Source organism: Lytechinus pictus, chromosome 9 (assembly GCF_037042905.1).
Source record: "Lytechinus pictus isolate F3 Inbred chromosome 9, Lp3.0, whole genome shotgun sequence".
NCBI lineage: Eukaryota > Metazoa > Echinodermata > Echinoidea > Temnopleuroida > Toxopneustidae > Lytechinus > Lytechinus pictus.
The window spans coordinates 7,713,513-7,731,029 of record NC_087253.1 but is presented as its reverse complement, the minus strand read 5'-3'; the positions used below and the strand labels follow the sequence as shown (position 1 = coordinate 7,731,029).

Here is a 17,517-nt window from a genome sequence, read left to right as displayed (position 1 = left end):
CCTCTAAAAATTGTTGGCTCATTACGCCACTGTAGATAAGTATTTTTTCTTTGTTTTAAGATAGTGCCCTTTTCGAAAGAAAATGTGCCTTTGTTCCTCCCTCCCACTTTCATCTTCGCTCCGCCGCCCCTCATATAGAGTGTATTTAGAACAATCTGGTGAGTCATGGTTGAACGGACCTTAACAGCTAGTGAGAGAAGAAGAGTAAATAAGGGAGTAGCCGATAAGATTGCACTGACATAAAAACATAAAGCCAATTATTATTTATGACGTCATGGATCAGACGGAGAATTCTTCATCAGCTTCGGGAATACGAAGACATAAAAAAATATCTACAGAAAGGAGGGGTTTGCAATTTTCTGTCAGCTCCAAAACTTAATAACGAAATTGCTGTTCCGGCCAATTTGAGGACCCTCCTTTCCTTGTCAAATTTCTAAGTCACCCACCTTTTTTTTTTGGGGGGGGGGGGGGGGTGGGGGGGGGGGGGCTTGGGCTTGTTATACAGTTCTGTACAAAAACAGTTGAAAAAATCCTGGATCCGCCCCTGGATACATTAATGTGTTAATTGGATCTGTCCCTGATGCAGTTGCCTAAAAAATCCCCAAAGTGATTGTCTTGAGCATCCATCACCAATGACCAGATGAATAAATCCTTCATTATTCGTTCGAAGGATTGTTAAAAGCAGGGGCGGATCCAGGATTTTCCCAAAGGAGGTGCACATTTTTCGGAGGAAAATCCTTCACAAAAAAGGGGGGTTTTAACCAAAAATTAAGGCTTATTTCGTACCCCAAAAAATTGACAAGCAATAAAAAAAAAAAAAAAAAAAACCCAAAAAGGTCTTCACTTTCAAAAGAGGAGGCACACCTTTGTTTCAATGGCATTGTTCCATTACAAATCTCAATGTTACTTCTCAAGGGGGGGGGGGGCACGGGCCGGCTGTGCCCCTCCCCCTGGATCCGCCAGTGGTTAAAAGTATTTAAAATCTAATATGATCGTTGTGAATAATATCGTTGTGTAATAGGCCTACAGTGACCAGCAGAATATTACATTTATTTTCAATACAGAGGATTAACTTCTAAATGACCAAAGATTTGAATACAAATACATTCGCTTTGAAATAAATATCAATAAGGTTTAAATATAAATCTAATATTCGGTTTAAATTGCCACTAACTATCAGCCGATGAGTGTATACGCAAAGGCTGGTACACCTAAAGTAATTCAAGTGGCGTAACGTTGAGTGCGATGAACCCCATTTAGAATGGTCAGCGACCTGTTGCTGATCGACCTACCGGTATTCGTTCACACCTGCATCGATCCGCTGCTCTTAAATAAAAACTGTTCCCTATACAATATATATATGTTAGTACTTGATGTAACAAATCAAGCATGCACTACACAAATGCATTAAATACCTAGGCCTAATTCACCATAGACGTCCATTCCATATAATTCAGTTTTGTGGGATGTTGAGGGTTAAGACCGTTGGCTCTTAGGACCAGCTGCATCGGTCGAGACTGGATTAAGTGCCTCTTCAGACAAGGAGAGATCAATCGTGTGGATCGCTTTGAGGTATATGGTGGTCAGTAGACATAGCCTTATTTTCTGTGTATTTATTTAACAACACCTAGGCCTAATTCACCATAGACGTCCATTCCATATAATTCAGTTTTGTGGGATGTTGAGGGTTAAGACCTTTGGCTCTTAGGACCAGCTGCATCGATCGAGACTGAATCGAGTGCCTCTTTAGACAAGGAGAGATCAATCGTGTGGATCGCTTTGAGGTATATGGTGGTCAATAGACAGGAATAGCCTTCTTTTCTGTTTATATAACAATTTTAAATATTTAACTACCAATTCCGTTCAGTTCAGCGACCAGAACAATCGATGGTGCAGTGACTGAAGCTTAGGGGTCTATAGACGGTTAGCAGAAACATTAGAAGTAAGATTCTAAATTATACAATATTAAACATAGCATGCAGTTTTGTCTCGTGAAGGTTGTGTTTGTGATATAAACACGATGAATGGATTATGTATTTATTTCGTTTCACACAGATCACCAGAGGACTAAACCAAAACATAAAGTGAATTAAGCCACAAGACTGCAAGTTATACGCGCTGATTGATATCTATCACCTTCGAGTCGTCGCCCACCATGGATCAGGGAGCAACAAGTAAGTCTCTTTGAATGGTTCCATGTTTGCCCCGGTGACAATAGGCCAGTTCACGGTTCGCTCATGATCAACTTTTTTTCAATTGACCTTTGTGATTTTTCATTAGGATAAGCACAATCATTTTCAAATGTAGATGTTGCGTAAGCTTTACCTGTAGAGTATTCAAATTCTAAGAACAAAAGGCATTGTATAGACCCGGTGACTAGAATAGTACATCAGGGATAAAGTTTGGAAATCTGTTTTATTGTCTGCCTTTAATTGGCACATTTGACTATTGTTTTGCTACTGTCAAATACCAGTGATTATGAAAGCTCTATTTATTACTCTTCAGCTTGGATGTGATAAATTTTTTGAAAGGAATACATGAATAATCATCAAATCACAAATGCCTATGTCAGTGAATTTGAAAGCCACCTTCATGGTTGTCTCCAATGACCTTTTTCTGCTCGTGCGCAGTTTACAACCGTGTACAGGCTTATTGCTCCGATAGAAAATTCGCACGTTAAGCCAAACATGAAGCCTATAACCTCCGAATTAAACTAAATAAACCACAATCTTAACATAATCTCTACCAAAACCTATATTACAATCTTAACTATGAGTGTATGCCCTCTGCGATATCAATACCCGGAGCAAATGTCGCAGGGGCATAATGTCTATCTACAGGTGTCTTTACAGTTAGGGTTAGGGTGTCTGTCGCGAAAGGAACTCTTTCCCTTAGCCTTAATTTAACATGTCTTTCGAATTCTTTCTATCAAATTGGACTTTATAGTGTCTATTGAATTTAGGAAATTTTATATTGAATATAGCTTCTTTTTTAGATATCTGTGGAAAAACAACGTTTTACTTGCTGTACAAAGGATAATTTGTTTTTGCACTCTACATTGGTTTGGTAAGTCAGCCATCATCTTCGTACACTCATTGCACAGTCTTGCCCAGCATAGCACCTTACAGCATATCCACTCAGCCATGAACTGCATAGACTGGTTCAACATGAATAGACCAGTGCATGTGTTTTATGCAGCATGAAACCGGTGGTGAGCATTTCATTTGTTTGTATGTTACTATATGTGTGCAGAAATCAACACTGTTACCGACATGTCTCCTTTCTACAAAATACAAACCCAATTGGGTTCCAACGTCTAAACTGTTTCACCATAAATACTTATCTACACGTATTCCGTACTACAGTAACAGCAACCAATCATTTTAAACTGAACTCTTAATATGCGGTGATATAAACCCTAACCCCGGTCCAGCTAACGTTACTACTGAGGAACAATCATCATCATTATTCTTCATCTGATTTATATGGCTTACAGAACACAAATAAACAATCACTACATCTACCACATACAAGATAGAAAATCATCAAAGATCTTGGTATTCAACGGGAGCCTCTTCATCATCGTGGCAAACGAGCAGGAAAGAGAAAAACCCCGATCGCAATAGGGCGGGAACCGGTTCATCTTTCCATGACAACACCTGAAATTGATTGTAATGATCATGCCAGTTATCATTCGTTCGAGAATTAAATATCGGCCCAAAAAGGAGTTCATGTTAATTCATCTAATCTTCGTCAAATCAAATTGCATAGAAGTGAAACCTGTGGACATTTTTACCTAAATTTGTCTTGACTCATCCAAGATCATTCAACAACAAATTGGATGAGCTTGAAATCATCGTAAAAGAAAATTTGGTTGATATAGTAGCATTGACAGAAACCTGGGAAAATGAAGTTCACCTCTTGAGTTGTTACATTAAGATGGTTTCGCAACTTTTTCTAGACCACGTAAAAATCGACAAGGAGGTGGGGTAGCTCTGCTTGCCAAGCACGAATTTCACCCTCGTCTTTTAACTGACATTAAACTAGCGTTTTAGTCATTCATGCGATTTTACTCCGATGAGTGCATGTCGAAAAGCTTCAGTATGTCCGTTCTTAAGGCTATTTTATGATATTAAACTTTTAAAAGTACCAGAGAATATTGAAGCAATATGGGTTATGTTAAGACCACCTCATTTACATGATTTACCCAGGAAAATTTCAAGTATCATTTTATGTGTACTCTATTTTCCTCCAAGAAGCCCTAATGAGGCTGATTATGCAGATCATGCTATCTCATCAATTTGATTCTTTACTTGTGAAATACCCTGATGCAGGGATAACTGTACTTGGTGATTTTAATGATCTGAATTAACAGGAAATACTAAATGACGACATGTTTAAACAAGTTGTAAATAAACCAACCAGAGGGCACAATATACTTGATAAGATTTTTACAAACTTCTCTTAATTTTATGTTTTTTTTTGCAGAAGCGACCATAACTGTGTTATTTGGTCTCCTTCTAATATTTCTAAAGGAATTATTGATAAGAAAATTAGAATTGTAACAAATTGTAAACAAATAAACTTGATTATACTTACCTTCGCCAGAAGTAAAAATTAGTCAGACTGATAAACCTTGGATAACACCTTTTATCAAATCACTTATACGTGACCGACAAAAGGCTTTTAAAAAACAAAATGACACTCTTTGGAGACATTTAAGAAATAAAATTGCTCAAGCTATCTCTGTTGCAAAAACTAATTATTACAACACTCGTATAAAAAAAATAATAAATAATCCTTCAGCCTGGTATAGACATATTAAAATACTTACAAATGGTAATCAAGACAATATTCCAATCATGATTCCTGGTATTGATATTGAAGATGACCAATATTGTTAACAAGCAGCTAATGCAATCAACGATTTTTTTTGTCAATTGCTTCTGATCTTTCTCCTCTAAATAGAGAATCATTACCAGCTTTTTTACCTTCTCAGTTTGAAAGTCCGAGATCAGTTGTTGGCAAGTCTATTGTAAATTGCGTAAATTACAATTACACAAAGCATCTGTCAGAGACGACCTCCCTATTCGTATGATTAGAGAATTTGCATGTGAATTGAGTGTATCGGTTACTAGGATAATCAATATATCTTTTAGACAAAGAATAGTACCTTCACAATGGAAATTCGGTCAAGTAACTCCCATTCCAAAATCTCACCCACCTTGCATCAATAATTTACGTCCTATATACTTTTAACTTCACATATTTCTAAGCTCGCATAATCTTTTATGGCTCAATGGTTATTGAAAGACATTGAGAAGCAAATTGATTATGTATCAGTTCGGTAACAGACCAGGATTGTCTACATCACATTATCTTGTTGGTCTATTACATCATCTTTATGACAATGCAGAAAACAAAAAAAATCTGTGTCCACTGTTAGATGTACAGATTCTGAAAGGTGTTTGATCACCTGGATCACAATATTTTAATTAAAAAAAAGGATTAATATGCACATAAAACCATGGGTCATAAATTGGATTGTAATTTTTTTTTGGAATATCGCAAGCAATGTACACTATATCATGGAATCTTTTCTGACGTCAAAGTTAATCATGCCGTTGTGCCCCAAGGGACGCGACTTGGCCCAATCCTATTTTTATTATAGTAAATGATTTGAAAATATTCCTATCATACACTATTTTAAATATGTTGATGATTTGTCTTTAGTACTGTGTCGTTAAATCAACTGACACTTCGCAATTACAATCAGTACTTAATTCAGTGCAATACTGGTCGCAATCAAATAATATGTCACTCAATCCCTCAAAGTGTTTACCTTACAATTACTTTTATGAAAAACACCATCACTTTTGAGGTTCTTGCCATTAATAACTCTACCTTATGTAATGTAAAAAGTATCAAAATTCTCGGAGTTATTATACAATATGATTTGAAATGGAATTTACATGTCAATGATCTGGTTAAAAGGTGCAATAGAAAATTATATATATTAAGGAAACTGAAAAAGTTCAATTTACATTTGAAGGATTTAGTGACAATATGTATGGGATAGAACGACCAATTTTAGAATACTGTGTTCCAGTTTTTCATAGCAGTCTTACAGCAAAACAAAATGAAAGAATACAACGGAGAGTATGTAAGATTATTTTAGGACATAATTACATCACATACACAAATGCATGTCAGGTATGTAATTTACCAACACTTGAGGAGAGAAGACTGACACTGTGTAAACAATTGCAAAATCACTTTCAACTCATCATTTCAACATATCTCTTTGTCTTACAAACAACTATCAAAAAATTCCAATAAGAACAAAAAGATTTAAAAACAGTCCATTGCCTTTTTTGGTTGACATACTCAACAAAAGATAAGTGTGCCGACTAGGAAAGGCAATGTAAAATGGTCATCCCCATCCACCTTACAATTATTTTTGTCATTTAAATAAGTGTCAGTCTCCTCTCCTTCAAGTCTGCCATTATCATGTTATATTCTTACCTTTTATGCTTTATCTAAATCGTATTAAATTTTAAATGTATAGCCTTTTTAATGCATTTTACTATGGTTTCTACTATATGTATTTAATTGTGCCAACACCAACTTGTAAATATGATTTGTCCAGCTCTTGCTGTTATTTCATGTATGATTGTTAACAAGTTTGATTATCAATAAAGACCATTTTTTAATTGAATTGAATTTTCAAGGGCCTTCTCAACTTGTTACGATGAATTACCTCAGGTGCAGATTGCCTGATGGCCATGAGAAATGCCATACAGTCATAGGCATACTCGTGGCCTACTCTATAATTAATATTTGACCACAAAAAGGTAAAAAATAATTACAGTCAAGCAGTCCATTATAATAAAGATCGATAAAACAACAATCCCCATGTCCCTTTAAAGTACATATTTCTTTCTTGTACAAGGTATATTCCTAAGTATCCTTAGTACTTATATCATAATTTTATTTATTTATTTATTGCAAATCTTTATCCAGAGTAGCCTGTTCAGCATTATACAAAGATATGTCAAAGTACACAATAGATACAATTAAGATGTTTTTAAAAATCACTGGTCTACCACAGGGCTCTGCATTATTATCTACATACATAAAACATCAAATTCTTAACTTTTTGAGAACCAAAAAATTTCATTATAAGAATCATCACCAAAAAACACAAAAAAACATTATATATATCAAAGTAAGACAAGGAAGGAAAAGAAAATGACAGGAGAGAGAGAGAGAGTGCGACAGACGGGGGGGGGGGGGGGGCAGACAGAGATAATGTGAAATATGGGGAGGGGGAGAGTTGAGGAGTCAAGAAATAATATGTAAAGGCGACCGCACACCTTACAATTTGTCTGCGACCCGATTTCAGTATAAAATGTAGTACAATTTGATGCTAATATTGAGACTTGGAATATCTTACTGTGTAATGTTCTAATGTTCTAAATCATCGTACGAATACCTATGTTCAAATATGTGACTATGCTATCATCCATCTTTAAGGGACAAGTCTACCCCAACAAAAACTTGATTCGAATAAAAAGAGAAAAAATCAACAAGCATAACACTGAAAATTTCATCAAAATCGGATGTAAAATAAGAAAGTTATGACATTTTAAAGTTTTGCTTCATTTCACAAAAGAGTTATATGCACATCTCGGTCGGTACGCAAATGAGGGAACTGATGACATCACTCATTCACTATTTCTTTTGTATTTTATTACATGAATTATGAAATATTTTGATTTTCTCGTCATTGTCATATAAAATGAAGTTTCATTCCTCCCTGAATACATGGAATTCCATTATTTTAACATTTTGTGGTTCAGGCAAGGAGGTCCTAATCGTCAAATTCGTAAAAATTGAAATTTTGTATAATTCAAACAATAAAAAACAAAAGAAATAGTGAGTGAGTGACATCATCGACTCTCTAATTTGGATGTAACTGGCTCGTTCATATAACTATTTTGTTAAAAATAAGCGAAACTTTGAAATGTCATAACTTTCTTATTTTACATCCGATTTTGATGAAATTTTCAGCATTGTGCTTGTCTGATTTTTCTCTATTGATTCAAATCAACATTTTGTTGGGGTGGACTTGACCTTTAATAAAAGCGAATTTAATATCTAGTCGTAATGACGTCATAGCAGTCGTACGATTAGCTACGATTTGAAACTAATTTGACATTTACTCCAAAATAAAGGCTAGCAATCTTTCAAAATTGTTATATTAGTAACCTCAGTAATTTAACCTCCAATAAAATGATATGTTCCATTCACATTTTCAGAAAATGAGCAAAATGCGATTTGTTCCAAAATCGGATCGCGAACAGTCTTAAGGTGTGTGGTGGCCTTTATAAGCATCGGCCGATGATGTGACTGAATTTTCACGGTCTTTGTGATGGAAGAACTAGCAAACATTAATTTTATAGCCTACGTGTATTTCTTTTTTTTCTCCACCCTTAGAACATGGAGGATATGAGCAGGCGCTTGATGAGATTGTTAAGGTAAGACATTAATCTTTGCAGATGATTATACCCCACATTTCGAGGATATTGATTGTAAATTCTACAAGCTTTGCTTTTTAATAGGTTCCTCATATTTAACGATATTGTATTTCTTTGTAAAACACTACAACTATGTATTTTTTTGTCAACTTCTCATAATTATGTTCAAGATGTATGTTTTTGTGGAATGTGAAACAATAAATCAAATCAAATCAAATCAAAATAAAAAATTATGGTCAATGCATCAATCGTAAGAATATTCCTCTACGAGGATTGCTGCGCTTTGTGTTACGGGCCCCAGGAGGTGCTTATAACTGTTATGCGAAATCAAACTTTATTAAACTTACTTTACTTCCGATTATTGATGACATTTTAGGTTGTATGTTAGTTTGACGTTCGAATCATCATTTTTACTAGGATGGACCAACGAACAGGCCATTTGAAGGCCAGGTCCACTCCAGAAAAATGCTGATTTGAATCAATATAAAAACATGAACAACCATTGCATTGAAAGTTTCATCAAAATCGGATGTAAAATAACAAAGTTATGACTTTTTAAAGTTTTGCTTAGTTTCCACAGAACAGATATGTGCACATTTCATTGGTATGCAAATGAGAAAAGCAAAGATGTCCATCACACAGTATTTGTTTTGTTTTTTATTGTTAAAAAATCTACAATATTTCAATTTTTACTGATTTGGCAAGAATGACCAACTTGGCTGAACCACAAAATATTAAAACAATTGTAATACCAAATTGTCAAGGAGGAACAAAACTTCGATTGACATCGCAAGGAGGAGAAAACTGAAACTTTTCACATTTCATGTAATGAAAAACGAAATAAATACATGTAGAGAGTTCATTATCACCAGTACCATCATTTGCGCACCGACCAGGGTGTGGGTATAACTGTTTCCAGAAATTAAACAACATTTTAAAATGTCATAACTTTCTTATTTTACATCCGATTCAGTGATGAAATTTTCAGCATTATGCTTGTTGGATTTTTATGTTTTTATTCAAGTCTGCTTTTTATTGGAGTGGACTTGTCCTGTAAGCGAAATTTCAGTCTCGATACTGTTATTTTTCTAATATCCTCCATTGCAGACATATGAAACGAGCGGGGACTATGCTGACGTAGAGGGCTTGGGAGAGCTCCTTCAAAAATATAAAAGTACGTATTTTAATAATGATAATTGCACTGATTATCTGGAAACTGGTATATGTTTGGAGCAAACACGAACCAACAACCTCGTAGGCTACATGGCCACGTCAATCTGGCCGGGTGAGTGTTTCATAAAGCTGTTCGTAAGTTAAGAGCGACTTTAAGAACGACTGGTGATCCTTTCTAGTGGTAAATGGTATTATCATTGGCGATGGTTAAGCGCGTAAGAAAGGTTCACCAGTCGTTCTTAAAGTCGCTCTTAACTTACGAACAGCTTTATGAAACGGCCTCCAGGTTCTGCATGCATCACCAATAATGCAATATCCAGATCAGTGTAGTCTTCTAATTTAGGCCCACTCATTCACTTTACATGTATTCCTCTCAAGACATGTTACTTTCTCGATATAAAATAAATCCTATAGACTATATTATCTAAAGAAATGTTAATAGTAACAGTTATATTGACAAATTTGTATTTTAGGAAAGTACTTAAAACACAGAGACAATGGGTGTGCAACACTCAGTGCTGGTCGACTTGCTTCGTCTTAAAGTAACCTGTTTGGACCAAGACAAAAAAAGAGGTTTTCAACCCGAAATTTAAAACACGAAAAAAAAAAAGAAAGATAAAGGTCATCACTATCAAGGGGGGGGGGGGGGGGGACGGAGAAGGGGACACTGTTTTAACGGCATTTTACATTTCAAATTGTAATTGTGCTCTCAAGGGGGGGGGGTGGCACGGACCGGCTGTGCCCCCCCCCCCTCATTGATCCGCCAATGCGTATGACCTTTTGCATTATCAATGATTATGACAACGTCCATTTTACTACTGTTGCAGTCACATGTGTCATTATTGAACGTAAGTTTAGCTTCATGATAAAACAATTTCTCAACATTTAGTGTATACTTCTATGGGGGAGGGGTGATAGTGTAATACAATTTTACTGATTATGTTTGATTTATAAATAAGTCATAATTTAGTTAGATTTTGTTAGAAAGGAGACAAAGTAGTAATCATACAGAAAAATATGAAATAATTCGGATGTCAGGTAACAAAGTAGAGAGATCGCTATCATCAGATCATGCACCTATCGCATAATTCTTGACGGCGTGCAATATTATCTATTTCACAAAATATTGCTTTAAAAATATACTTAAAAATATTACTTGAAAAAACATTAACAAAGAGAAGTCTGTCACTTTCTTCAGATTTTAATGGATTTTCAGCCTTTCGCTTAGTGAATTTATTTACTCTATTCAGATATATATATTTTTTTTTAGCCTGGATCACTTCTTTAAACGATGATTAATGTGATATTCAACGAATACTGTACTTACCTATTTTCTGATTATATTCTGAAGCAAATAGACCATGGCCGTGTTAAAGGCAGCGAGCTAATACCTTGATTCGATCATACTTATCTGAAAGATCCCAACGTACATTTTGTCAAAGGAACTTTGTCTGACATTACTAATGTCAAGACAGGTGTTCCGCAAGGTTTATGGTGAATGATTTACCCAGCATTCTAGATAAGTGTCACATTATTATGTATGCTGATGACGCTATACTGTACGTATTATACTGCTGAAAATATCAATGATATTGAATTAGTATTAAACAAAGAGCTTGAACTTGTGAATAAATGGCTGACACAAAACCATCTGAGGCTAAATTTATCTAAAACGCAACACATGATTTTTGGATCCCCAGGAAACTCCCAACCTGTGATGATATCAACCTAGTTGTTAAAAACCATGTGCTTGAAAGAGTCAATAAATATCTAGGGGTGTGGATGGAAGATACCATGGCCTGGAAAAGAATGTAGAATAATCAATGAAGAAGATTGGCTCACGGATAGACCTCCTCAGTAGGCTCAGAAAATACCTCACGATTGACAGTTCAAAAGTCCTAGCTAATTCACTTATATTACCATACTTTGATTACTGTGGTAATTCTTGGAGCATGTGTGCACGGTATCTTAAGAATGGCTTAATTAGACAGCATTACAAAATGGCCCGTCTAACTTTTAAAGTTAATTTTTCTACAATTATTTAACAGGTGCTCCGTAGACTCAAATGGGTTTCGATTGAAGAAAGGTGGATAAACCATAAATACAAAACAATTCACATTCTCCTTAATGGGGAAGCACCTATATATTTATCTGAATTCGTAGTAAGATCTAGTAATGTCCACTCGTACAGAACTAGAAACTCGGTGCAGAATGGCGTAGTCATGGTAGTGGTACCGCTACGAGTACGCACGCAGGCTGAAAAAAAGGCCTTTTCTCATAGTGCTGCCATTCTTTGGAATCAGCTGGATAGTGGTTACCCGTAGTGCAGTTTCGAGGCAATCCTTCGCTACATCTTCTTGGAGAGCGAGAAACTACTAAATTAAAAATAACTACCCCTGACTGATTCCAGGGACGAGCAATCAAGTAAACACAAAATTAATAAACATAATGATCATAGGAAATATATACTTATATGGATTTGCATATATGCACAATATAATGTATATGTTGACTTTTATTCTACATACACACATGTATTTCAGTATGTCTGTGTGTATGTCTTGCAGGTTGCTTGTCTCTTTGAACATATTTTCGTGTTCTTACTTGTTTAACTTTTTCATTGTTTGTACTTATTATATGTATGTCTTTGTTACTTGTACGCATGGCCTTCAAGAAAAAACAGTGCTTAGTCCACTGATGGGGTTAGCCTGGGTAAACAAAACGAAATAAATAAATAAAAATAAATAAATAAATATTTCTCCCTTTTTCCCATTATCTCGCCCATTAGAACAATTCATGGAATACGATGAGAATGAAAGCAGAGACATCGGTGAGTTTATAAAATCTATATACGGCCTGTTTCTTAAAGAATTACAACTATGTTAACTCTATATTTATGGTAACTACCATGGAAACGTAGCCCAGAAGCCAATCAAACTGATGCGCGCTTTTGCCACAGTGCGCCAAATTGACGCCTGTTGCCGTGGTTATCCACGCTATTTTATTAATGAGTCCACTGTTTTGAATAATGAGTCCACTCTTCAAACAGTGGACTCATAAATAAAATAGTGTATCTAACTATGGTAACAGGCGTCAATTCGGCGCATTGTGACATAAGCGCGCATCAACATTGGACATTTTTTATACACGCGCCCGATACGCGGTAAAATAAGCGTAATTTATACAGGAAATCTGCATAAACCATGGACTCAACCGTGGGTTTTCAAAACTACCTTTGTGAATTCGGGCAATTATGACTTGAGGACAAAAATTATCAAAAGAACAGAAGATCTAATCTCCAGACTGAAAAGTATTATAAACAGAGTCAGTGGATAAAGGGGCTGTCACAATTGCTTGTGCGATCGTTTGCGATCATTTGGTCACAATATATGTTGCACAGAATCGCAACGGTTGTAAGCAGTCGTACCACCAATTGTGAAAGGGGCTTTAGATACGAATGACTTTACGCACGACTGGTATCCTTTCTTGTGCTACGTGATATCCCTATGTAATAGATTTATGACCTAAGAACATGTTCCAGTCGTGCGTAAAGCTGTCCGTAACTTTACGAACAGCTTTATGAAACATCCACCAAGTAAATATGAAGAAAATTACATTAGATTAAAAAGGGATGTGGTACAGGGGGAACTCAATTTAAAAGAATAATTATTATAATGTGAATCTACAAAGGAAGTTGATGCGATTCAAAATGAAGTAAGAGTCGTACATGCAAATCCTTCGTAACTTACAAAACCTTTTTAAAATGAGTCCTGTAGCGTTTCACGGACACTTTGTAAGCGATTTTGCAAGCAGGTAACAGATGTTACAAGCTATTAAAACTCCTTGCATCTGATTGACTAAATCTAGAATATTAGTCAGTGGTCAGTGAAAATCAAGAGCTGATCTCGTCTTGAAATCCCACCCCCGTCCAATTTTTATCATTACTGATGCATCTGAATAGGCCAGTACGTAGTTACTTCATGAAAATTTTTGGTCAAATTACCTTTCATTTCTTTCATTATGATATGCAGATTTCAAAGCAAGATATTACGGAAGCATTTCTTACAAAGCAGGATGAAGGAATTGAATGCATAAATGTTGTACAATGTAGGCCTACTTGGCAAAATGTAAAATACCAATCGTTCGTGGACGCATTGTTGTTTTGTAAAATTCAAAAGAATATATGAATAATCAAGACATCAAAGTTGGTGCTTATCAGTCTCATTAGATTTTAAACCACCATGTCACTTGAGTATCAATGACCTTCCTGATCATGCGCAGAGTGGAACTTCGAATTAACTGGCTTATTGAATGATTGAATGATGTCCGTGATTATCACTGACGGAAGTTGCAAGCTACTGGAATTCCCGGGGGGGGGGGCACTCAGTATATAATGCATAGTGGGTATGTGCCGCGGAGTGGACCCCCATTTTTACAGTCAAATTTCCGTTCCGAGGCATAGCATTTTTGTCTTATTGAGAAAAAGAACAAAGAAAGCCGCTCCAAAGCATAGCATTTTCTTCTTCTCGAGAAAAAAGAAGAAAAAAATCCGCTCCAGGGCTTCGCATATTTTCCGTTACGCCGTTCCGGTCGCAATTTTGGTGAAAAGCGGCTGCAGCTCGCTGTCTAACCATCGCCTCTGCGCTAGCGCGCCCGGCAGTCATGCCGTAGCCCAGCTGCATGCATGTTCTATAGGGATGCATACGCACTCGCACGCAGGCGACCCGTTCCAAGGACCCCCGTTTTCACAAACATTTGTAGTTCCGAAGCCCGTTCCGAGGACCCTCCTTTTTACAATAAGCCCGCTCCAAGGCCCCCGTTTTTTGTCTCGCCCGCGGCACACCCCCACCACTTTTTTGGTCGAGTGCCCCCCCCCCCCGGGCTGGAATTATTTTGTGTCTGTTCGGCTGGGAACACAATTATTATGTAGTAAAAGGTATAAATACTGAGAGCACGCTCCCTGAGACTCTCCCCCGGTCGTTTTTCTTGCAGATGCTATGGAATTGAAGAGGATGATGGAGAAGTTGGGGCAAGCGAAAACTCATCTAGAATTGAAGAATATGATCGCCGAGGTTGACCGTGACAATAGCAGAACTATAAGCTTCAATGATTTCTTGTTCATGAGGTTGGAGAAAAAAACAAGTACACTGAAAATGTAAGTATATATCAATGGGGCGCTCCCCTTCTAGACTAATTATTGATTGGGAGAGGCACATGAGGAAAAAGTCCACGACCAAAACAAAACGAGCAAAAAAAAATACAGGTGAAAAGGAATGAAAAAAAAAACTTTATCAGATACACGTCATTGAAATAAGAGAGCTATGACATTTTTAAGTTGTGAATTTAACAAAAGAGTTATATGCACACTGGTTGGAAATAAAATAAGGGGACTATTAACATCACCTGCTCACTATTGTGTATTTTATTATAATTTATGGAAAAAGAAATATTCCAATTTCCCCTCATTGGAAATGGAAAATGTTTTATACCTCCCTGAACATATGAAATTACCATTCGTTTAACATTCTGTGTTTCAGACAATCTGTAAAAATTGAAATATTGAATAATTCAAACGTTTAAAATAGTGAGTGAAGGACATCAACTACCTCATTTATATATCCCCGAGTTGTGTAATATAAGCAACAATTTATGATGTCATAAATTCTGAGATCCGATTTTGATGGAACTTGCAGCGTTATGCTTGTTTTATCATGCCCTATTGATTGAAATCAATTTTTTTTTTCGGGTGGACTTGACCTTTAATAATCACTCTTTGGAAATGCTACCCAAGTCACGAATACTGAGACACAACTTCTCTTCGTAATATTTCCATTATTGCAACATCCATACAAAACAATAGTGATCGTATCATCGAACAATGGAAAATCGACCGAAATAAGATGATCGAGTCATTCCTTATGATGTTATTTTTGCATGATTCGGATGATGTCTCTGTTCTGAATCAATTTGTCTGCTATGTTTATTACAGTGTTATTTGATCTGAGTATTCACAGCTGCAATTATCATTTTGTTTTTTATATTTCCTTGATTATGTATGTATGAAATTTATTTGAATGAATAATAAAGATCACTACAAAAAAAAATATTGATTGCGTATGCGCACATGTCTGGTCATTTATTTCGCATAAAAACACTAATCAGTACAAATATCAGTAATAAAAACTCGTATAAAAACCTGATATATGTATCATTATCATCGTCATCCCACAGTGCGTTTCAGAAAAAAGGTAATCCAAATCTAGAGGGCCGATATTCTGATCATATCTAATTTTGTGAAATTATTTTGCATGGATATGAAAGAAACACTCGTCAGCTTTCTATTTATACCCTATTTGTACCATTTGCGCAACGCATGACCGAATTAATTGATGTTGAAGACAACAGGTGCAGGTACCAATTTTCCAAGTTTTGGTAAAGTGGGTAAAATGGTGCTTGATAGAATAAAATGTAAAAAAGTAATTTTTGGAAACAGGAGTCAAAGCATTCCTCTGAAATGATGATTGAAAGGTTAATGTCTTATTCACCTACACCTTTAACATGTCCTCTTCTCCTATGCACACAAAACCGGTAGCGTGGAGGAATTAGGATCATCGTAATTGCGTTTCATTATGTTTGAGCATAGACCTACTAGTCGCTAGTAGGTCCATGGTTTGAGCGATCGAGCCCACACTGGTCTTTAATAAACTTCGTGGAAATCAAGGCAGATAATTTTGTATTGACTGATATTTCGATATTATGTTACAATGTAATTCTTATTTGAGAAATAAAGATTGAATATATCTGAATTATTTATTTCCTTCCCAGGATTCTTATGTTTGAGGACAAGAAGAAGGAAAAGGAAAAGTCTGGAGGACCTGCTCCAAAGAGGGACCTATAAAAATATCAAGGAGTCAATCCCCCACCCACCCCCATATCGAGGGAAATGTGGCAATTTCTCAGAATTCACTTATAATTCTTTGACATTAGATAGAAAACACTTACATACCGACAAATAATCCTGGACATAAAGTTATGAATCGAATCAAATGATACAATAAACTCAAACCAAGCTATTGGAATATTATCCGCCAGGAGATTAATGTCTGCTGCGTTTTTACGTTGTTATAATGATAATAAAAATAATAATAATTTAAACAATAAACTGTGGTAAATCGTGTCTTTATTGGCAGGAGAACCACTCATCTCAAAAAGTTAATAATAACTGATATTTCAGACGTCTGCTTCGTTGCTGTGTGTCTGCTGTGAGTGTTGTGCAAAGCAACGGCTAGGCAGTCAACACGGTAAAGAGTTGGTGATGATGATAGCGATGATGATGATGATCATGATAGCGATGATGGTGGTGATGATGATAGAGATGATGGTGGTGATGACTGTGGTTCGTTACATAAGGGATTTTCAATAGTCTTGACATTGTGACAAATACTATATGGTAGAAGGCATCATCAGCCAATCACAGTCAAGGTTCCCATCAGGGTTGGGCTCAATTACAAGGTAATTGATCACTTACGTAAATGATTACATTTTTTGAGTAATCGTAATTGTATTTGAAATTTTTAAAGGGAAATACGTGTTATTGTAATTGAACAAAAAAATTTAATTAACTTTAATTACTGTTAATTACTTTTAATTACATTCAATTTCTATACAATAATCTTCCATAATTTAGGATTTAATTTCATGACCTTTTCATTTCAACTGCACAGCATCAAAGTAATGGGCAGAATCTGTGTTCTTTAACCTGAATCTCTTGTCAGTTTCTCTGTGACTTTGGTGCAAGTACAAA

At 35.9% G+C, this 17,517-nt stretch overlaps 1 protein-coding gene across 4 annotated transcripts; it reads left to right on the top strand.

Moving 5' to 3' along the window:
• The first annotated feature begins 1,304 nt into the window (after window positions 1-1,304).
• Window positions 1,305-16,875, top strand: LOC129268367 (allograft inflammatory factor 1-like). Of its 4 annotated transcripts, none has more exons than XM_054905925.2 (7): window positions 1,305-1,572; window positions 2,056-2,174; window positions 8,500-8,540; window positions 9,648-9,714; window positions 12,502-12,543; window positions 14,706-14,868; window positions 16,539-16,875. In XM_054905925.2, the coding sequence occupies exons 2-7, from the start codon at window positions 2,156-2,158 to the stop codon at window positions 16,609-16,611; spliced, it is 405 nt and encodes a 134-aa protein (XP_054761900.2). In that variant the 5' UTR covers window positions 1,305-1,572; window positions 2,056-2,155; the 3' UTR covers window positions 16,612-16,875. The 4 variants fall into 4 exon arrangements, with proteins under 4 accessions (XP_054761900.2, XP_054761899.2, XP_054761898.2 ...); XM_054905924.2 differs by having other exon boundaries at window positions 1,552-1,784; XM_054905923.2 differs by having other exon boundaries at window positions 1,570-1,794.
• The last annotated feature ends 642 nt before the right edge of the window (window positions 16,876-17,517 follow it).

Excerpts from the sequence above, each read along its gene's own strand:
- LOC129268367 (XM_054905925.2), top strand. Across the intron at positions 12,544-14,705 it reads GAATGAAAGCAGAGACATCG|ATGCTATGGAATTGAAGAGG; the intron begins GTGAGTTTATAA and ends TTTTTCTTGCAG. Across the intron at positions 14,869-16,538 it reads AAAACAAGTACACTGAAAAT|GATTCTTATGTTTGAGGACA; the intron begins GTAAGTATATAT and ends TTTCCTTCCCAG.